Source organism: Taeniopygia guttata, chromosome 8 (genome assembly GCF_048771995.1).
Source record: "Taeniopygia guttata chromosome 8, bTaeGut7.mat, whole genome shotgun sequence".
In the NCBI taxonomy this organism is placed as follows: domain Eukaryota; kingdom Metazoa; phylum Chordata; class Aves; order Passeriformes; family Estrildidae; genus Taeniopygia; species Taeniopygia guttata.
This window is the reverse complement of record NC_133033.1, coordinates 19,229,717-19,253,504: the sequence shown is the minus strand read 5'-3', so window position 1 is coordinate 19,253,504 and position 23,788 is coordinate 19,229,717. Positions and strand designations below refer to the sequence as shown.

The window sequence follows — 23,788 nt, the reverse complement described above, 5'->3', positions numbered from 1 at the left end:
AGAAATGTCCTATTTGTATTTTAATGTTTGAAACACTGGGCTTCTGAATTGTATTCTACTAGTTTTATACATTTTCTTTTTTTCAACATGGTTGTATTCTGGGAAGAAAATTATCTAATCCCACAATTAATTTCTACCTGCTGTGACAGTGTACCCTTAGGGTAAATATCATATTTCATATTAACACACTGAAAGCTTCCACTGTGATTGACCTTAAAGACACTCACAAATTAATTACTTTGCTCATCAATATGGTATGGCAGCTAAAAGATTTGAGCAGATACCCAGCCAGTTAACATGCATGCTACCATCTGCTGAATATGACAACACGGGATTTGTACTACTCTCTCTGAAAGAAAAGCTGTGCTGCTTTCCAAGAAGTATGTTACCAAACTCCTCACTCCCAAGTCAAATAATGACTGCTCATGTTCTGTAAAAGAATTGGTAGTGTCTTATGGTTTTTCTCACCCATAGGTTTAAAACTAAAAAGGAGACTATCTCAGCAAATGTATTTAAACTTTGGGGTTGAGTCCGCTGCTTAACAGCTAAATCTAGGTTATTTTCAAAAATATCATTAGATTTAAATGAACCCTCAAGCAGTGCAGATGCGAGAAAGGAATTTCACAATTTATGTACCTCACTGTCCACCTTCAGTAGTACTCTGAATGGAATAATTCTGTCATTCTATCTGCTGAGCAGCAGGGTAGGAGGAAAATCAAAACTATGTAAGAGCCAACTCTCAAGCACTGAGCTTGAGAACGCAGTTGGACATTGTGGAATGCAGAAGTAGCTGAGCTGTTCAGCCCAGCCAGCACAACTCTTCATCACTGCACTGCTTTGAGACCTGGATGGAGCCACCTTTCTAATTTCTCTTCCTAATGTTTACCTCCTGAAAAGCTGCCTATCTACTTAAACTGATCTCAGAGAGCACACTGACAGGCTCCTTCCACTGCACCCACACCAGTATTCAAAATCTAAGCCTAAGGAAGCACCTGGGGGATTCCAGTAAACATCATCTTGAAAAATTACCATCTTTTTTTCAAATTTCAAATTATATTCTAACATCTACTTAGAACTAAAATATCAAATATGTGACAACTTACAAAAAGTACCCTAACAGTGCCTGAGTTTATGTCATCAGCTATAACAAGCCCTTGGCTATACGGGACATAATCATGAATATCGTAGTATTGTAACCTACCACACTGGTAGGTTCTTTTAAAAACTGAAACTTACTAAAAAAATCAAAGCAATGAACTACTGTATTACAGAAAACACCCACCTCTTAAGCCCATTTGTCTTTGTGACAGGTTCTTACACAAACGTTTTTTTCTCCATTCCAGCAGAAATTCCTGCACCCAAGAAAGAGACACTAGAGGTATGATGGTTAATTCAAAACCTTAAAATAAAACAGAACACAAAGTTCATCAGAATGTTTGCACCATCATTTGTAATCATGACTTAACCCTTTCCTTAATACTTAATGCACCCTTAAATGATTATGACAAAGACTGGTATTGCAACTGAACTTTTAGTACTGATTCCTTATTATTTTATTACTTTGAGACTCAGTCCTGCAAGATGAGGAGTCCCAAGAACTCCACAATGATCAATAGTTGTGGATACTCTGGCCTTTCATTTCCCACAAACTTCATGTTGCTACACCAGAATATTGCAAGCAGCCTCTCTACTATGACACTTTGGTCAATAAACATCCCTATAAATGCTATGAGACACAAACTAGTTTTGCCTGCATATAAATATTTAGAGACTATACTAAAATTAATTCATACACGTGCCATCATACAGGATTCTTCTCTTTGTTACTTCTGCAGTTGCATTTGCAAAGTACATTAAAAATACATAAATTAGAAGAAGTATTTAATATTAAACATTCTACAGATTCCTGAAACTGAGAGGGAGACATAATCAGCTACTTAGCCTAACTTTAATTGTGACTTGACAGACTAAAATTTATGTATTTTTAGAGATAATAGTTAATTTTAAATATTGCCAAGTGAGTATTTTAGCATTTAAAAATCATATTATTCCTACTCATATTGACTCGGACAAACCGAATTCTATCCAACAACTTCTAGATTTTTCTATCTGCACTGTATTCTAAAATAAAAAGTATTTTAATGTTAATTCTCCAAGTTTCACTTATTCCATGGGATAATACTTTTTTGTGATCTTGTAGAAGAGAATCTTAATCCTTAAATTTTACAATATTGAAAATTATAGAAGTCATGTATAACCAACAATCCAATAAAGGCTATTCTGATGGGATTTGTTGTAAAGTTCTTGTCCATGCTGGAAGGGGAAAATGCCAGAACACTCGTGAGCAGAGTTCCATAACCTGCTAGGAAAAGCTTTTTTGGTAGAGATGCATTCTTTATAGATGCTGTGACTTTTACAAAGAATCCCTTCCTACATTTCACACTGATGAAATCTTTAATTACATTTTCTCATTTCTATTCATGGTGATTCAAATATAACTGAACTTTAAATCTAAATATCCTATACCTATATTGTACTCTAAAGATTACGTTAACTCCCTCAAAGACCAGAAAGATGATTTATTTTTGATGCATTAATGAAGTAAATAAGTGTGGTATCTGAGAGAAAAATAAAGCAAGCTAAATCACAGAAATGTTTAAAAATATTGATCTTAGCTTTATACACAATTTAAACTTCCACAGAGTTAAGTCTTTCTTGTATTTCATAGGAACTGTTAATGTGTGGGAATATTTTACTAAGGTCATTTCTTCTCCAACAAAATTTAAGGTCAAACTTAAACTTTAACAAAAGTAAATTCTAGATATAGATTAGCTTTAAACAAAGAGTTAAAGAGGTGCCTGACTCACTGGTTCTCTGTTAAACCTGTCCACAGCACCCAGTACCTGAATATTTCTGTCCATCTGTCAAGTGTTTCATGTTTGTTGAGGGAGGCAGAATATTGATGCTGACTCACATCACAGCACACCTCACCACTGGCATCAGCACGAGCTCAGCGGGAAATAACAGCACTGCACTTCTGCAGAAACTTGGATTTTTACTACTTTCAGTGCACTCTTACAGAGGTATGCAAAGAAAGGTAATGTTCACAGAAAAGTTCCTAAAACAACTATACAAAAATTCAAAATACATTTTTCAGGTAATAGTAGGACTTTAAAAAATTCTCTGTTTAGAAAAATAGTCATCACTAGGACAGTTACACTGACAAAACATGCTTCTAAAGCCTCATTTTGATATTTTAACTAATACAGAGGTGGATTAAAAAGCAAGGTCATAGTATTTACAGATTCAAACAATTACGCTGCTATTATGACTGATAATCATAAATTGTACTTCAATCTGATGGTAAAAACTAACCAAATATTAGCAAATTTAATAATTTAAAGGAGTCCCACCATGAATTATGTCCCACATGTGCAATATTTTTATATTTCATTTAACATCTATGTACTCTTCACTGGCTAAATTAAACTAATTTTTTACTAATTTTTACAATCATCTGATTTTTAAAAACTTCATGTGTTCTGTTTCTGTCATGTTCTTTCCAAGTGTAAATAAACATAATGTGTCAAAAAGCTTAGCTTCTGTACCACTGATAGCTTAATTTTGTTTGTGTCTTTTTCTCTCTCTTTAGCTTCCTTGAGATACCAAAATCTTTTATGTAGTGAAGAACAAATGTATCCGCTTCAAGGACATTTCAGAGCAGATAACATCAACAAGGGTCAGTATTGAATCTTCTTTCCAATTCCCTAAACTTTTCAATCTCACAATCAGGAGAATGCCTGAAATTCAAAATCCAGACTACCTTCTTAACCTAGTAGAAAATTCAAGACCCATGAAATATTAGGTATAAGACCAATTTAATGAAGAAGTTTACTGTTTGGAAAAGCACTGCAGTTTGTTAGCACTGCAATTCAAAAGTTTTCAGTTTACCTGTTTACAGTTTACCTGCTACAAATAAAGATTGCCTTTCCACAGATGCACATGTGAGGTATCCTCTTTCATAACTCCCATCATCACTTTGAGCTGCCAAACTCAGATTGCAGAACTTCAAACTTATTTATTTGTAATTTGGTACCTACAGCCAATTTATCAACTTTGCTTTCCGTGTACCTGAGTGAATGAGTCTGTCTTACTCCAACTGCCAGCAATACATCTTGCAATTTGGGGTGGAGAAAAGTTGTTGTAATTCAGGCACACACTGATAACATCCCTCCCCATCTAGACCAGCTGCATTCACAGCATCCTCTGTCCCTTGATGCCTGCAGGAAAGTTTTTGGTGTCTCTTTTCTCTCACAATCACGTATTTCACACGGACTGCAGCAGTCTCCATACAAAGACCTCAAGAAGAAATGTCATTCATATAGAATTTCATAGGTTTTTAAGGATGATTAAAAGTTTTGCTAGAGAGAGATCTTCACAATCAGGTATTCCTGATTGATTCACAATCAGGTATTGCTGCTTCAAGGCATAGAGCAGAAATAAAAATTTCTCATGAGAACTTGCAATTTTGTTTAATTTTTCAGGTAAACTTTAACAAACAGAAGTATTTCAGGTACTGATTGCTAACGATTCTCACCAGTCTTCAGATACTCTTTTCTATCAAAAGAAATTACTTGTCAGGTTGTTAGAGGGTGGAACAATAAGTCTATTGCATATTTTTATTTTCTTACGAATGCATTATTAAAATCAAGCAGAAAATAATTGGGTCATTTTATGCCATCTTTTTAAAACATTTTTTGGTACCTTTTCATACATCAAACAATTTATTAGTTTGTAACACATAAAAGTATCTGAGAAGTTCAGGAGTTCTGAAGGCTTATGTTTTTAGGAGAACCACTGATTTTATTTTTTAACTTAACTCTTCAATATTTTACTGAATTTCAAAGACAGATATTCCAAGCAGCATCAGAAAGTAGAAAAACATATTGTATCACTTAAGCTCCTTAATAAATTTGCATTCTAAGATTAATTTAATAGTTCATATGCTTTGCCAATTTTATGATAAACTGAGAAACAAAGAAGGGAAGAAAAGCATGGGGAAAGTAAAGGTAGGGAAAATTAGAGAACTAGTCACTGAGGTGCCCTAGAAAATATTTAAATACCTTCAATCTTGCCTTTGTGGCTTTGAAGCTATGTTCTTTTTTTCATATTAAATTGTTTCTGCTAAAAGCACCATTCATTTTGTCCTTTAGCCAACCGGAGGTTTTCAGTGCATTGGTACCATTACTTTATATTGAATTAATAGGAATATATGTGGCTGTCCCCTTTTGTATTTTTTAATGCCCTTTAAAAGAAAATAGGGCTTTTACATACTTTCTACAGGAGAGTTAAGAAAAAAATACCTAATCTCCTTTCCATACCTTTTATATTTTCCTTGCAGAAGGTAATTCAAAGGCAGCTGTATCAGAGGGGTGTCTCTTTCCATTGTTGACCCTGGAATGCCAATGAAAGCTCATTCATAATCTCCTTTCCCCGCCATAAGGAAACAAAATTTGTAGACCTACCTTCCAAGGAAATGAAAGACTGTATCTCTGTAAAAGATACTGCTGATGAAAAGGGGACGTGTAAGATATCTTAGCATAAAACATAAATTTAAATTCACTCACAAAACAAAATCTAGTTATTGTAAGCCTAGAAGGAATTCAAAAATGTAATAAAACACTGGAAGTCACAGGAAAAGTCAGCACTTTTGATCTGGGAACACTATGCCAAGGATATGCAATCTTTTCAGATAACTTGTAAGCACAAAGCTGTGTTTGTCTTTCAGCAGTGGTCTTAGCTCCTCAAGGCAAACAACACCGATCTTGTACATTTCAAGACAGTTAGAAAATCATGTTCTGTTCACACTTACCCTAACACCCTCCCAAACCTGGGGTTTTGTTTTGTCTGAAGTTTGGTATTTTAACACTCAAGTTCTGCTTTTTTAAGGATATTTTTAGCCCACTTTTCCCTTAGTTAAGATTATACAGCACCTAAGAAAAAAGGCACGACAGTGCTGGCCTTTCTGTACTAGATGCATAAAAAGCACACAGTGAAACCCCCAGACAATCTAGTCAAGACCAAAAAATTGCCAACTGTAAAGCTAAAATAGATTTTTACCACACAAAGCTGAAAGCCACATTTATTATAATCTTGACTGTGTCATAAATAAGATTACCCTGACCATAGGTCTTGAGACTGAGTATTATAAGGTAAAATAATTGAACCATTAAGATGCTTCACCCATGTTAAAGGATAGCGCTGTTATTTACACTAGGGCCAGGCTCAGCTGTGCTGAACGCACATGGCTGAGGAAGCCAAATCCCATGGCTGCCTGACCTACGAAACTGACCGGCACAGGCGGGCAGCTGCCAAGGCGGAGCCCTGGTGCCAAAACAGGGCTGTCTTCACTGCAAAGATGCTGGCTGATGTGGGGAAAAGAAAACTCACGACTGCCCGTGGGCAAGCTTTCGAGGTTTCCTCTCAGCAAGTGACCTTCACTTGCCCAAGCTTTCCACCTCAGCTCACAGGCCGAGCCAGGGAGACACGATGGTCCTTTGCTGCCCCTGGACCAGCTGGAAAGCATAGGTGGCTTTACCCTCACCACAGCTCAGTCAAGCCCTAACTTAACTTTCTAGACGGAGATGCGAAGGGGACTCCCCTGAGGAAAAGCCTCTCCCGCAGCTCCCCACATCCACCCACCCTTGCCATGGTGCCAGGCGCTCTTTTCGGGACAGCGGCTGCCCCCCGCCTACAGCCGCGCCGCACAGAGGAGCGGGCCCCTGCCGGCCACAGCCGGGGGCGATAAAGCGAGGCGGGTGCGGGCACGGCGGGGCCGCCCTCACGGGGGCACCGCGCCCGCAGCGGCCCGGCCACGCCTCCCCTCACCGCGGCCGCTGCCCGGAGCCCCCGCGCCCTCCCGCCCGCGCTGATGTCACATCCGCCGCCCGCGCCTGTCCAGCCGCGCTGGCTCCGCCGTCTCCCGGGCCCAAACTTTTGTGGTGGGCTGGCCGGGGGGAGGGGAGGGGCGGGGTGGGACGGGGCCGTGGAGCCGCTCCGCCGGCTCGGGCAGCGCTGTCCTCGCCCGCCCTCCCCGCGCCGAGGCTGCCCACGGAATGAGCGTCCCCCGGGCTGCCGCTGCCGCCTCCACTCGGGCTGCGGCGAGCGGGAGGAGAGCGCGGCTGCCGGCGCGGTCGCTGCGGCGGGAGCGGAGTGAATGACCGAGAGGAGCGGCGCGGAGAGGCAGCCCCGGGATCAGGATGCGGGCGCCCGCCAGCATCCTCAACCTCCTGCTGCTGTCCTTGCTGGCCGGCCTCGATCCCTCCAAGGTAGGAGCCGGGCGGGCGGCAAGTTCGCAGCGGCGGAGCCCGCCCGCACACGACGTATGCGGTAGCGGGCGATGCGCCGGATGGCTCCGGGGAGAGGTGGGTGCGTGTCCTTGGCTGTCCGAGCGGCCAGGAGGGAGGGGAGAGCTCGCGTCGGTTCCCGGCCGGGCGGGGGGCGCGGTGCCCGCCGGCAGCGGGGTGCGGGCGCCATGCGGCGGGGCCCGCAGCAGGGCAGGGCAGGGCAGGGCTCAGGGCGGGCACCCCGCACCGGCCCCGCAGCCGCCCGCGCCGGGGGAGCGGAGCCGTGTCCGCCGCACAGCGACGGGGCTGCCGTGCCCGGTAGCTGTCCAAGGCCGGTCGCTGTCCAGCGCGAACCAGCGGCAATCCTTGCGCTCCGGGCAAGGAGGCGTTTACAGCGCTGCACCAGTTCTGGGGAAGCAGCGAGGCGCTGGAAGCGGGGATCGGCAGCCTCCCACTGGAAATAAATTTGTTTAGAGTGAAACTGGAGGCGTCACGTGAAGACACTGAATTTAGTACTATAGCCACGCTCCGGGCTGCTGCAGTTCTGTTATTTACAAACGTGTTCAAGTCACCAACAGATCGCAGCTGAAATTTAAATAATTATAAAAGTAAATATAGGTTTTAGCCGTGTAGTCTGGCTGGTGAAGGAGATTTCATATTAAGTCGTTTAGAAAACCAGAATTGCGCTCTACCACTTAAAAGCAGTAATGACTGAAAGCCACCAGGTCTGCAGATGTCTGTAGTGCTGTATTTTATAGATGTAGAAATTATCTCATTTGCCGGGTTTTTTGTGGCATACAGTCTTGTAACTGTGAGCATTATAAAAACGTGACAAGAGAAAACATTGCTATAGTATTGCAGTCCATTGCCAGCAGCACTCTGTGCCACGTTGCCACAATTTACATTGCATGGCAGTGAATGTCACATTAATGATACCAGTTAGGTACCAGCCAACAGTGTGAGGCAGTGCTCAGCTCTTCTGGATATTTTCCATTTAAAATAAAGATATCAATCTGTACATACACAAATACATACTGAATGTTCAACAATATGGACGGGATGCTCTCTTTAAAAACAAAAACAGAACCTAAAAAGCAATTCAGTGGAAATCTGATTTACAGCTGCAGTATTCTGACTGCTTTTCAATCAGTAAGATATAGTGACAACTGAAAAAAGCAGGAGGTCATGGAGGATTAATAATATTAATTAAGAAATTGTTATATCAGTTCTATTAAATAAGAGCTATTTGGAAGTCAGGTATTGCTGTGCCTGTAAGGAGACTCATCAGGCAATGCACACATGGGAGTTTCATATCTGTGTGAACAGCAGCACATGGTCTCATTATAACTAGAGGTTTCCACACACTCGTTTTCTTTATTTTTCTGTCTTCTGTTACACTTAGCAATATCTACTAAAGACACTGCATAGAAGCAGGAAAAGCAAATTTATATCCTTCTATGTCCACAGAAGAGTAAAACCACTAATGAAGAAAACAGGCCTGGCAGAACAATTCTTTTTAGTTCAGACCCCAAAATAACACTGGGAAAAAATGTTCCATTTTCTGTCTCTGTCACCATCCAGCACTGAAAAACAGGATGAGGCACTGGAATGAAATGGAACAAATGAACTTTGGAAACTGTGCTTCTAGCCCTTTTTGCTATGCCATGCTGTGCAAAGGGCATGAAAATGGCCTTTTATTCATCACTCTGTGTGACATTTTCAGAGATTCAGATGTTCTTTCCAGGCTCTTTTGACTTTGTCAAGGGTCAGGAATAAAAAAGCTCAAAAGTCCTCAAAATTGGGAGTCTGGTTTTTATCAGAGCTAATTGGGTTTTCTTAAATTAAAAAAGTGAGATCAAGTGAATCCTACACCACATCAAACATAAAAAGGTGTCACATGCAAACACTAATTTTTGTTGACTGTGAACAATATATTTCATATTTCTGTGGAAAATTATGTATGAAAAATTTTAAACATATTTTGCTAGCAGAAAAGTACAAGTTCTAACTGAGAACACTCCAGAAATTAAACTAGTGCTCAATTATTTATCTTGCTTTATGCTAAATTGAAGTAGAATAATAATTTTCTGCCCTGCAGTTTGGGAAGCAAATCTATGGTATAAACCTAATTGTAGGAAACAAGGGAATGGTAAATTCTTTCTTTTCCAGAAAAAATTGTGCAGTATGCTCATGCCTGGAAAGGCAACTTTCTACATGCCCTTGACACTCACAACCGACTTAGCTTATGGAAATTAATGACAGTAGATATTTCTGGTACACACAATACATTTCTAGTTATGTCCTACATCATTTTCAGTTAATAATTTATTTTATTGATCAACTATTTTAAGATAATGCCTTGGGGAGTATAAAAAATTCTTTCATTTAGTACCAGGCTAAATGAAAGACTGAGCCAACATCTCTGTCTTCAGGCACTCTTGTTATGACAGAGATGTTGTGCTCAACTTACTCAGTTATTTACTGATAGTTAAGTGTTTAAGTATCGCCATCTTATGGTAAAATATGTAACAAAAATTTATATATCGTTTATTTCCCAGTCTCTGAAACATTAAGATTTTATTTCAACCATAGTAATTTATTGTCCATGCTCTTCAATTCTTCATTTTAAATTTGATATAAAATATTGATCACCTTTAGAAATTTTTCTTTAACAACTGAAAGGCAGCTCACTAATGATAAATTTTAACACAGTGCTAATTACTGAATTCCAGTTTAAGATACTTATTAAATGTTATGTTTGTTGCTTTACTTTTTCTCTGTATTTACATAGGAAAATTTTTTAAATTATCCATGATAATATATTTCATTAAAGATTTATTCCCAACAGGGTGGCTAGACATTCAGCAGAAAGCCAGCTACAGTGAAAGGATTTGGATAGAAAAATCTTCATTTCTCCTACTCATAAGTGCAGTGTCTTGAAAGAAGGAAGTATCCATAGGACACTAGGAAATTTCTAAGAGTTACTGCTAGATGGCATCTCTGTGCTGCTTTTCTCCACCTGGAGTTTTCTGTAATGACCTTCATAATATGTAAAGTGGACTTCTTTTATAAGGGTTGCTTTGCTTACCATCATTTGATAATCACAGTGGTATAACCAAGTAAGCATTTTGTAGTGTGATATGTAGCTGCTCCACATAGAAATCAAGCTCAGCATTTTTGAAGTCTAGATGGCATTTTGTAAGTTTAATTTTATAAATCTAAATAGATCTGATATATATATTCATGTTTCAGTTCAGTTAATGACCTTTAAGTCTTTAAATTTTATATTGGCTTTATATTATACATTTATTTATTTTCCACTGTTTGAATTTTGCAAAAAAATATTTCAGAAAATGACTGCCAAGTACAATCCCAGACAGAAACTAAGTACAGTATTATTAAAGACAATTACAGAAAGGAACTGTGATTCATATTCATTGCATGGGGTAATAGGATGGTTGGGAATATTAACATTTTTTAAAAAGCTAGTTTGAAATCAGTCATTTGTTTTAGAATGCTTAAACTTTGCATCTTTGGAATGGCTGTTTCTAGATTTTAAAAACATATATTTTCACACATAATCACACTATACAAATAGCCACTAAAATCTTTATTTTTCCTGGATTTCAAGTAGGAAGAGTGAACTGCTTCTGTGCTGGTTAGCAATACAAATTAATTTATCCCTATTGCAAGAATTTATAAAAATACTATGTACAGCAAAGTGTTACTACAATAAACTATTTTACTGAAAATATGACTCATAGGAATAAAATACACTCTAAATTAAATCTTCTTACCTATTTGAAATTGATTTACTTTTTTTCCTACAGTATTAGTAGTTAGTCAATATGAAAATCATTCATATTTATTTAACCTCCAAGGTTTAAGAATGCTCTAAATCATTAATTGCTGATGGTGGTCAAGTCTCACTTGGTGTCTGCTCTCCCGTTTCTGAGGAACCTGGCTAGATACCCATTGAGGAACATCCTACTGCTATCAATATGCCCTGGGCTCTCTCCCAGGTGTCATTCCAGACAGGTATTCACTACATCATTTTAAGTAACATATATTAAGATATTGGAAAAGAATGTGCAAAAACACACAAGAGTGACATCTGACATCTGCATAAGTGCTAACTCCTCTGTTGCTATCAGATATCAAGTGGTCTTTAAGGGCTTTTTAAAACTGTTGATGGGAAGAGGTCTTTTTTTTCCCCCTCTGGTTAAAAACCTATTTCTCTGTTGCTCATGGCTGTAATGACTTTTACTCATTTGAATGCACTCAAAACCAATTATATATGTTTTAGAAAATCTCAAAAATAGTTGCATATGTATACAAATACACAGACAAATATATCCTCACAGGAAACAATTATTTTTCCAGTAGAGGCATATTGCCTTCAGGTAACCAGGCTTCCACCTTTCTTCTACGTTTAGCCAAGTCATGAGCCAGTGAAACAGAATCAATTCACTAAGTCTGCAAAGAGGAAAAAGCTGAAGCAGAGAAGGCAACCATCAGGAACAAGAAATGCAGTATCGAAGCTATTAAAACAACATCAGCTCTAAAACTGGTGTTTCTAGTTGGCTGCAAATTTAACACAGTTGTGTTAAAATTGCAAGTTCAAATATGTGAAATTCATAAGGGACGAAATGAACAGGGAGTCTTCAGAGAGGCCCCAGTCTATTTTAGGCACTGAAATCCCCTTTTTCAAAACTGCAGTATGACAGAAATGGTTCAGGGCATCACTTAGGCATTTTTAGTAAATCTTGACTGAAAGCCAGGGAAAATTCAAAAGCATTCTGTAAATCGTTCAGCAGGAGTGTGGGACAAGTCCTCTCAAGGACCATCTTCAACAAGAACAGCAATCTATCCTACTGCTTCACTCCACAAGGCAGTAGATTTCTTGTCTAGGACCAAACCTAGAGAAAGCAAGGACTTTGTGTGCCTGGGTTGAGTACAGAATTCTTTTCATGAGTGAGAATTCAGAAAGAGTGAAAAAGTAACCTTACTTTCAGAATTTCAGGACTTCTTGGATTTACCCAGAATTCCAAACCAGATCTATTAGTCACATGTTTTTAAACCAAGATACGTGACTCAAGCACATGTACAAAACCAGAAATACAGTAGCAATACATATTATTCTTCAAAGTGCTTTGAAATTTATCTGAGACATGACCTCTAATGTCACAGTATTACTTCCAAGATTCAATGACATTTTACTATAAGCATGGACTGCAGCTTCCATTTTTTTCCTTAGTGACTCAAAGAAAATTAACCTACTATCAGCAGCATTATTTTGTGGAGCACTTGAAACTATTTTGAAAACATTACTGTTTTTATTGTCGTTGTTTTAATTCCTGACATTAAGGGGCTTTAAAGTCTAGACTTGGTTTTATTTGGAATTGAAAGATTCATATTTCTGTCTTAAAGAGACACCAAAATGCAAAATAACAAGGCCCCCTGTATAGATTATTTTATCTCCATTCCATTCTGTTTGGAATAGGACTAAAAGATTTTTTTAAGAAATAGGGAAATAAATGATCAGATTTAAAATGTTAGTACTGTTTGTCTAGTTAGACACGTGTTTTAAACTAGATGATCTCTAGTCTTCGTCTTTACTGGCCAGCTTCTAAAGATGATTTCCTAATAACTACTTTTTCTGACAATAGGACTGATTCATACCAATTAACTGAATATACCACAAAAGGTGTGCCTGCTTGGGAAAGGAAACAGAGCATGAGATTTTGGTGATACAAGCAGTTGGCATTGAGAAGTAACTGTACCAATGGATACAGGAGTGTACACAGTAATTTACATACTGAAAGGTTCATGGTGGAATACTTTCCTTTCATACTATGCTATGCTGCCTTCAGCTTCATGACAGAGATTTGCACATCTGAAAAGCTAAAGAAGCAACCAGGTATATTTTTCGTAAGTCAGTACACAATTTTAAATTGGAATTTGAGCTATAGCCAAAAGAAGGTTGAATACCAGGCCTATGGATATGGCATTTTGTAAAGTCCTACCCAGCTGCCTCTGCAGCTATGTCTTTTCACAAGAAAGAAAAACATTTTATGTAATTACTCATAAAATATGCAGTCCTCTTTATTTAAAACATTTTTTTTTCCTCAGGAGGAATTAAAGAAACTTTAATATTCTGACCTCTTCTGAGCCTTTTTCAGACTTTTAAATGACTTAAGTAACTAACCTAAAGCAGCCCCAGATAACACAAATGCAATGTTTTTCATCCTGCATTTCCCTGAAGAACAGTCATCTGTCTGCTGCACTGCCTTCTAACCAAACAAATCCTTGTGACTGTGATTTAACGATTTTGTTTACTTGTTTCACTAAAAAGCATATATCAGTCAGCATAGCAACAGCCTAAGCAAATTCTGAGAACAAGTAGCCCTCTTCACTGCTATGGTTTTGGGAACTAGTGTTTGCACCCTCCTCAAGCTGTAAAGTAACCCATAAGGGGGCAACCAGAACAACTGAAAAAAGTAACTCCATTCTGAGTGAGAACTGAATTCATTCTTTATTAAGTGCCATTCATAATATGGTGAATATTATTCTTAAATTATTGGGGCACATTATTAAAAGATAGTTTATAGAGATTTTCATGGATTTCCTTTCTCTGAACCTCAGCTAGAGGAGTATACTTCAAAACGTGTTTGTGTGTCCCTTCCAAGGAGACAACTGCATGTTAGTAGTTTTTAATGTATGAAATTGTAAATGCTATCTGAGTTTGGACTTCATATTTTAAATCAGATTTAAATAAATATGAACTTCATTTAGAAGCATTTAGAATACATTAATACTTGTGATGACAGCAAAAATTACTGACCTGAGATCTCATAAACACAAACCTATCACATTCTTCCTTACTCATGTTAAATGTGGTTGTTCAGTCTCAGCCTCCCTACTACAATTACTTTTTTCATATTCATTTTGTATAACCTCCTACATATTATTCTACCTTCTTACAATAAGACTGTTTCTTTTCAATATATGGTATTGGGATGTTTTTCCCAAGAAAATCCATAGAAGGCAGTGTAGTTGTAACAAACTATTGTACTGAGTAATCAACAGTGCACAGAGTAGATGATGGTATAAAAACCGTAGATCCAGTCCCGAAACCATGTGTGACAGGTTTGTATTTATAATGAGATCTCCAATCAGTATTGTTTGCTGTCATCACAGGTGTTTCTGGGCATAAAGAATATAGAGGTGGATGTCAGACAGAATAGCCTAAATACAAAGGTTGCCACTGACTGTTTTCCATCCTGTCTCTGAATACATACACAGTTATTAAAACACTAAAAACATACATCTCCTATGAGAATCAGCTTTAGCCACAAGCAAAGAGGACAGTCTCCTGCATTTCTGACTTCTTAAAGCTTCAAGTTCACTTTTGACTCTTCAACCTGGAGGCTACTCCTACTGCCTCCTCTGCCTGCAACATAACATGCAGGAATTTACTGACTTCTAGATACCTCCCCAGTCTCCAACAAAAATTTTGAGAGTGCTCTTGCTTTTCTTCATTATTAATATGTTGATACTAAAATTATATGGACTTTACCATTCAACAACTCAACAGTATGCATGTATGGTAACATGCAATTAGACTAGATATGCAAAAAAGTAGCTGGAAAAGCAAATGAGTAAACTGGAAGCTATTTTCCATACTATGTTATACAAAACTTAAGAGTTTTCAGTCTTACAGAAGTCTCCTGGGCCTGAAAAATATGCTGAAATCAGGGTATGCAAAGAATAAAACAAGTTCCTCTAAGGTAGCAGGACAAGTAAATAGTAGAAGTGGCTATGTCTTTACCCTTCTACTGAACTTTCATTTAAAACCTTTGAAGTTACATATGCACTACATAATCCTATGTTCTCTGGTGTAACAGGTTCACTTATGACCTCAAAAAATCTGTCAGCTGCGGCTCATACAAGGTTAAATAGCTGATTTGCATTCCAATCCTTTTCAAGATAAAGTTTATTAAAATAATTTTTAATTATCTTCTGCTATAGTAGTTTTGCAGACACTGCTAAAATAAATACTTCCATATTAGCTGATGATACAGATATATATTTCTACCTTGTTTCCTTTCCATACATCTTGCTGTGATCAGCAGTCTGTCCAGCACAATTCAAGAAGCTCAGATTTCTGTGCTGTGGTGGGTTTTTTTGCTGATCTTTGCCCTCTGGACTTGATTTCTCATAAAGCCACATACATCTGCTGTGAATATCCTCACTGTGGTGATAGAGTAAGATAAGTGTACCCAAAGTTCTGGGTACTGGCCTTGCATGTTCATATGGTGCCCTGCTTTAAATGTTTGCTGTTATCCTTATCTGGAGTGGCTGTTGCTGTTACCATTCTGTGAGATCTCATAACACCAGCAATGTTCTGTCCTTTCTTTAAAACACCAAAATACAACTTTAGCCTACAGACACACACACATACATATATATATATAGTTCCCCTCTTATCTGTCACTGAAAAAGAGCATGCATCTGAAGAAAACTTTAAAGCAAATTATTTACTGAATCAGTGTTCTCAGAATGCGCAATTTATGTAGACTATGGTGCTGTATCTTTTTTAGAGCAAAGTTCTCCCTCTCTAAGGTGGTCTTTCTTATCTCAAGTACTCAGAAGAAAAACTGTATTAGCTAAAACACTCAGTCATCATTAAAAGTATTTCATGAAGCAATAACTTGATTTTGTGAGCACCACCAGGGACTCAATTGTGGCATTTTAGGGCAGGCAGAGAAGTAGTTTCTTGTCCCCAAAACACCTTTTTTTATACTTCAGTCAATGCTAGCTTTTCCCCTCTTCCTCCTTCCGCTCTGTGCTTCAGACAGCAGCACATGAGGATAACCACAAATTCTACTCGTCTGTTCTTCCAACTCCTTCAACATCATCTGTGTGTGGAGGGATGTACAGGCAGATCTGTTCCTCTACTTGTAAGACTGGACAATGAAATTATCCTGATGGATATGATGCACAAGGAGAAGGACTGTGTTGGCTCAGTTTAAGTTTCTTCCAGCCTGAATGAGAAGTGGAGAAACATTCTTCCTTTGGACATTTCAAAACCAAAAGAAGACAGAATGACATCAGGCTTCCCTGATCTCTCTGACAAGGCTATTGTACAAGAAGCCACCAGGTAATACAGAGAGGCTCGAATTTTAATTTTTTGAGAAAATGAAGGAAAAGGGATTTCCACAGATACTGCAATAGTGGCAGTAGTTGAAGTATTCCAATTTGTCCAGCTCTAGATTTGTCAAGTGTGCAAGCTACACTAATGGTTATGGTCACCACTGTTGTTTATGCAGAAGAAAAATTTCCCCTGATGCTATTGGGCATTCATATTACATTAACCAGTGGTTTCAGGAATAAAACTAATTGCTGTTACTATCCCATTTAAAGATAGCACAGAAATTAAATAAGGTTAAGACTGAGTAGGTCAGTGGGTCCATGTCTGGACAAGGGACATGACCCTTGTTCATACCCTGACAACAGTTCATGTTTTCTCATGTGATTCCCCAAAGCACTTTCTAAATGGATGATAAGAGAGATGCTGATTGTTGAAAAATATGCCTGATAAGCCCTAACTGCCCAATTCTTCTGTTAAATAGACATAAGGTTGCACCTTTTCTCCTTCAGAATTTTCCCAAACCACATGCAATTAGATCATCCAACACTCACATTTCCATTCTCATTAGCATTCTTGGATATATGCTATTTGTATTTTGTGATTTTCTGGTTTTAGTAGCCTCTAATACTTAAGAATGAGCAATGCTACCTTTCCACTTTCTAGGCCCTCTGGGCCCCCACCTTCAGAAACTATTCTTTTAGGCAAATATTTTTGTGTTTAATTAACTCTTTGTTTATCCATTGTCATAAGTTTCTTACAGTTCTAATGACTTACTGTATCATGTCATCACTAGTTTCCCAAACTGAGGCAGATGTTATGAAACTAAGAAATGGGATAGTTTTCTTTTCTAGTATTTCTGCTTCCTCTGCAAAAAATCTGCTATCATTAGCTAATTTAATACCAAGATCCTCAGGCTTCTCCTTTCTTCTCTTTCCAAAATGCTGATTGTTATTCTGTACCCACACACTTGTTTGCAATCTTGGAATGCTTTCTGACCAGACACATCCCTTAGAGATCCCCCTAACAGGGATTTGTGTTTGCATTCAGTTTTCTTTAGAGGGTGGATTCTTTTTCTAGGAATTTTTTTATACTTTTTGGCTTTGAGAGATTAAGAGTTTTGCTAAATTTTGTACAGATTCCTTCTATATTATTTCATATGCTGAATTTTGTTTTTTCAATTTTCTTTAATAATAACTGAAATTAATTCCTCTGAGCTACAAGTAAGAGCATGTCAACTCAAATGCACTGTTGACCTAGGAAAAAATATCCCAGACTTAGAACAATTCACATGATTATGGTTCATGCCTCATATATGTTTGATTTTACATAAGAGTACATAACAGACAGATCTAGTAACTTGTTTATTGGACTGGAAAGACTTTCAGCTGTCCTTCCAGGGGCACATATCCAAATTCTGGATCAGTTACTCCAATTAGCATCCACTTAATTACAATGCTTCATGTCAGGCACTGGGCAGGGTGGGAAGTGGAGGCAGGGAGGGTAAAGAACCTACCACAGCCTAAAGGACCAATTTTTTATATAATAATTGTTTTGGGAAGGCCTTTTGTAATGCAAGTCTGTTTGAACAAAGTATTGACTGTAACGTGAGGAACTAATAATCAGCCCACCTACCACCTTCAACTTAAACATCAGGTAAAGAAACATTTTCAATAATCTACTTGGTTATTTTAATTTTTAAAAAATAATATCTAGTCAGACAAGTCACATTTGGAGATCAGTCATACTACTTCAGAGTCTGCATTTTCCACTGAACTCTTTGAATTCAGAACATTTTTAAATTGACACATCCTCTTAGAGATATCTTCACACCACACAGAGTATGTCCTCCCCATTTCCAGTCAGTAGGGTGCTGCACTTCTGGTTTCATTGGGACCAGTGTGCTCAGAGCCGCAGACTCTGATGCTTGGGGAATTCTTGCCTGACCAAGTGACAAGGCTGATTCCACAGCATAAGTGACTGGCATGGTTTCTGTTCATTACAAGACTCTACTTGGAAATCAACTTCCTTGAAGAGTAACTGGCTGAAGGGCCAAAGATAGCACTGGAAGTAATGGGGAATTCAAATAAACCCTTAAATGCCTCACTGTAGATGAGGGCTATGTCAGTACTGACTCTGAAAAAAAGCACTAAATCCAACTCAAAGCTATATGAAAGACCACCTGCACTGTGTTGTCTCTGTTGTCCCTTGAGGTAACAACTTCTGTTGTCACATAGCACCAAAATGTTTGGTTTGAATTGTGTAATTTGGAACATACATACATTATAAAAATGCACGAGATGTGAGCCTTACAGGATAAAATGTAAAATCTATCTGAAATGAACAGGCTGTGAAACTGAGAGTTTGTGATGAAAAGAAGGATGAAAGTAGTAAGCCAGCTAGTGATCACATTGTGAAAAATGTACTAGGTACTCTGAATAATGGAAAGAAAGGGAAGATAACAAGAAACCCAAATGATACAATGTGAGGTTAAAAGAAATAGTTCTGCTGGGAACAGCCTGGAAACACTGAAAATGGGAATATCTGAAAAAACTTGCTAATACCTGAAGTCTGTTTTGTCTTTCATAAAGGCACTGACCTGTTAAAATAAAAATAAGCCTAACAGTACCCAAATAGATTGAGACTGGGATGTGTTTCATTAAAAAATACACTGCTGAGTGCCTGTAGAAAGCCCTGTGGCTGTATCTCCCGCTGCCCGTCCATCAGTTGTGATTTAGTGTTCCCATACCTTTGGCTGCGTCAGAAGGCCTGTGCCCATCAAAGATCATGTGGACAGAAGATTCTTGTGAACAAGCACGTCAGTGCAAGACACCTATGAAGAAAATGAGGATGAAAAAGCAAATTATTCAATATTTGTATTTCGTAACACACTGTCCTCAGTAGATAGGAAAGAAAACAGAAGTGAAATCTTCCACAAATAACAATTCTAATTTTTAAACAAGTGTAGGTTAAAATTGTTTGTACTATTTTCCTATCAAGCAAAGTCAATGATGAAGCAGAATGTTAGGTGAATACTATAATTTTGAATACACATTTATAATTTGTACTTGCATTTGTGTAAGATAACAAATTTTGTGTACTCACTTAAGAAATACCAATATATTTTTGGCTTATTAATCCAAAGTTGCTCAAATTTTAGCATTCAGATTTGTGAATTATTCATAACATAGCTGTGCAGTACGAATTATTTATAGAAGTGTTGCTGAAAATAACATTCTTTGTAGACTGATTCTAGTAAAAGAGAAAGCTAATTTTGTTAAATTGTTTAGATCAAATTATCTTCTTAGCCTTATTATTGAGAATACAGTGCAGACTATTTTTAACTACACAGTTGGGCTCTCAGCATTTCTGAGAAGAGTGATATAGAGTCTAACACATTCCACTGCTGCTGTTCTGGAGGCCTGCTGTGAATATGCAATTATGAATGGATTCAGTGTATGAGTTTGCTTTGAACTGTACTATCTTGTATTGTGTTTCTGGGAACTGTTAAGCCATCCTGTTCCGTTTCTGTCCAGAATTCTGTCTTTTGAGGATATCATACATTACTGAAGAAGAAATAAAAGAAATCTTTCATAAGAGAAAGAGTAGGCAGAGCAAACAACATGACTGTTTTTATGGGATTCACAAGGGATTTGTATAGTACAATCTCAAGACAACAGATTTTCTTATTTTATAGCTAAAAAGAGAATGTGTTGGAGTCTAAGGTACAATTAAAATGTGTTAGGAGCCCTAGGCCAGTGTTTCTGTACAAGTTACAAATGCTACCTGCCCTGCAGCAGGGAAACAGTGGCAAAGGCTGAAGATTAACTTATGGCCTTATCTCTGGTCTCTGTTTCTAATTGAGAGATGAGAGATGCTGTAGCCCCTGAGCACTGTCAGAAGTCAAACAAGTTATACCAGTTGAAGATCCAACCCTAACGAAATTCCCAGTTGTAATTTTGTGGTGTTACTGAGTCTAGAGTTATCCTTCCATCCCCAAGCCAGTAATTACTGGCTAAGCCTGGGCCTGACATCAGCACAGCACTAAAAAGTTAGATAAAACAAAATCTGTCTACCATTATTTAATATCCTTGCCCCTATTTTCTTCCTTCCCTCCTCCTCACTAAAGGAATCATAAGCTGAAATAACAAGAGACATTTTTTGCATCAGTTCTGTCACCAGAGGTTCTCAGAGAAGTCTGGCTGAGGACCCCTTCTAGTGCTGAAAAGAAGTCTGTTTTCTGTGTAGAGAAATTTTCTATGTAGAGAAATTCTTAATTGCCTTTTCTCCTCTCCTTGAAACCTTTTTAACAAAGGAAGTCATGCTGCTATTTACGCCCTGTTCATCATTAGCTAAGTAAAACTCCATAAATATTTCATTCTGGTAAAACCTTAATATTCAAATAAACCAACATACTCCAGCAAACACATCAATTATTGCAGATTAGTCTGAGTTGATCAGGCATGTATAAAGAATTTTTTTCTGCCCTAAACAATAGTTATTTGTTTTTTATGTTTGGAAAGAGAAGAAGATAATCCTGAGGGTCTTCATTCTATTTGTCTGGTGAACCAATGTGCAAAAGCAATTTCCAGAGAAAAAGATTGTGACATCCTTAGTGGTGTAAACTAGGTACCATGCTGAAGACAGTCACTTCAGGGTTAGTCCTACATATCAGAAGACATACTAATTTTGAGAAGACAGGTACACTTGCATTACACAGTGACATCTAATGCTTAGAGTCATCGCTAGCAACCACCTTAAAGTACATTCAGAGTTGCATTTCATACACAGAATGTTTATGGAACTAAACATCATTTATATTCAGTAAGGATTTGCTCATCATTTTTCCATTAGTTATCATGAAGACACTGCTTCATTTTTTGCTAACACCAGGAAAATACAGATATGGTAGTTTGAACTCACACTTCTGGGTTTTTTTTTTAGCTCAGTTTCCAGGGACTAATTTGAGAACAGTTCAATAGTGGAGTTTGCCATTCTTTCTGGGCACAGTGACAGACAATGTCTTTTACCATGCACGCTTGTAACCAAGTAATTTAGGTTTGGTAAACAGTCACTATGGAACAAAATTCTTAATCTTTATCCTTTTTAACTGAGTAAGAATTTAGGGATTTAGCTCTGCATAACAGTTGCTTCACATTATGAATATATGATTACCTTTACCCTGTGTAATGGTGAGAGAATATGTTGTTAGCTAGAGTTTGGTATTTATTGTACTCAGTCTAGAAACGAAGTGCATTTATATTCTCCTTACATTGTAAGGAGATATAAATGTGCTACTTCCTTGGACACAAGTTATAATTTAATTATACCAAATCTGCACCTCACTGGCTAGATTTCACCACCAGTGCATTCAATTACAATCAATAGAGGTCACCTCCAGTTCTACCTCCCTTGCTGTCACTCCAGGGTTTTAGCAACTTAACTGTAGGTTCATATTGGTGACAAGAACACGCATTCATATCACATGGAAAGTAACAGGATTTTAAAATTCCTCTTTGTTCCTAGGCTGGACTGACCACATTAAAATATTATTACATCCTTAGGTTAAATCTCTGTCTCAATTAATATCAGTATTATTATTATTATCAAAGATAAATTAAGGAGAAATTTGATGCAGAAATGAAATAGAAAATAAATCAGACTTGTTCCAGACTTAAATACTTTCAATGAATTCAAAGTTGGTTGACCAAAGAACCCAAGCTTGGATAACCTAAGATTAACCCTTATGAAGCAGTTTTGTGATGTCCCTCTGAGAAGCTCCTGTGGTCCTTAGGAGATGGGTGATTAACTGCACTGCTGGGAAACTCCGTGGAGTTTCCACAGAGTGCCTGTCAGGAAACTCTCACTGCACTGTTAGTCCACTCTTTACTGAGTGAACCTGAAAAGGTGAAAGTTCCAAGTGACACAAGTTGATCCCTTGTCCTTAATGAAAATTGTGCTCCAAAACCTTCAAGCTTTTCTAGCGTGTAGAGGTACAACTCATTTCCAGATGAAGCGAGACATTCGTTTTCTGTTTATAAAATTGTCAAGAAAGCCTTTGGAAACTATATAGGTCATTACTTCCAAATTATGCCCTGGGATACAATTCTCAATGATCATTAGATTGGTTTACTATTATATGAACAGCACAGAAAAAGAATTGTTTCCCCCTTTAATCCCAAAGATGTTAATTATTGCTATTAATAAAAGAAAGTATTTACAATTCTTGTCATACTGCCTCATTTGCAATGGCATATTATCTTGGGAAGAGAATTGTTTTTGTATTCCTCCCTAGTCTGAAATTCTCTATAACTCCCTGTGGGAAGAACAAAAGAACAGGACTCGTTCTTCCTCAGCAGTCACACAGCTGATCTCACAATATGATGCTGAGTTCAAAATGCTTCCAAGTGTTTACCAAAATAAGAGAGAGAATGATATTTGTTGTCTTTGACTTCAGATTATGAGATTTCAGAAGTATATACTTCTGTACCAATGAGAGGAGGTAAAGACTAGTCCAGAGCTCATTTTGGTTTTTAATGTTCCTTGTTCTTTCCATTCTTATTCCTTCCCCATTTACAAAAGGAATAATGTGGAAGAAAAAGTATTTGTAAAGGGACATAGGAGGGACCCTTCCTTTGTTCACTGTGACACTTACTTGGCATTTATTTTATCTCGTTTTGGCAAAATTACATTGCAGCTGTCTGGAAGTGATATTTAGTCTGTTATGAACTCTGCATGAAGTATTTTTAGATTTGATTTTGGTGAGCATCCTCTTAGTAAATTATTTCTAATTCATGTGAGTTGCATGAACCTGAGAGCTCCATTAACCTTCATTATGCCTTCTCCTCACTCCATAGTCTGAGCTCACATAAAAACACAAAGAAAATATTTAAATGAAACAGTATCTTTAAAAATATCCCAAACTTAAACTACTGATTTAAGGAGACACAGCTACCTTATCTATGCTAAGATCTCACTGTTGTTTTATTTGACCGCTTTTCATGGTATGGAGCCCAAACTGACATTATCCTCAGTTTCTTGTCAACTCCAAAGAGCTCATTTTCTGTCACTCTGCTGCCCTCTAAAAATACTGCTCATTGTAATGTACTTTGGGGTATCCTATCCCCCCACTTTAATCTCAAATGAAAAGCAAAAAAGTCTCTTAGGTATTTCAGAAATTTTTCTTCTTCCCAGTTCACTCCCTCCACCCAGAAACAAATCTTGTGCTCCCTACCTTCATCAGAACTCTCACAGAATCATAGAAGATAAACTAGGAACAGAAGCTTCAAAA

General features: G+C 37.9%; 1 protein-coding gene and 1 long non-coding RNA gene across 3 annotated transcripts in view; one reads left to right on the top strand and one right to left on the bottom strand.

Moving 5' to 3' along the window:
- The window catches only part of LOC115496226 (uncharacterized), a 170,375-nt gene extending 163,569 nt beyond the window's left edge, over positions 1 to 6,806 (bottom strand). For both annotated transcript variants that reach the window (XR_012057059.1, XR_012057058.1), the window contains exon 1: positions 1,283 to 6,806. This is a non-coding gene — a long non-coding RNA (uncharacterized lncRNA). The remainder of the gene's footprint in view (positions 1 to 1,282) is intronic.
- A 228-nt stretch (positions 6,807 to 7,034) lies between these two features.
- OLFM3 (olfactomedin 3) overlaps positions 7,035 to 23,788 on the top strand; it is a 50,739-nt gene continuing 33,985 nt past the window's right edge. Inside the window, exon 1 of the mRNA XM_002186979.7 lies at positions 7,035 to 7,328. Coding sequence (XP_002187015.1) covers positions 7,260 to 7,328 — 69 coding nt within the window. The 5' untranslated portion in view covers positions 7,035 to 7,259. The remainder of the gene's footprint in view (positions 7,329 to 23,788) is intronic.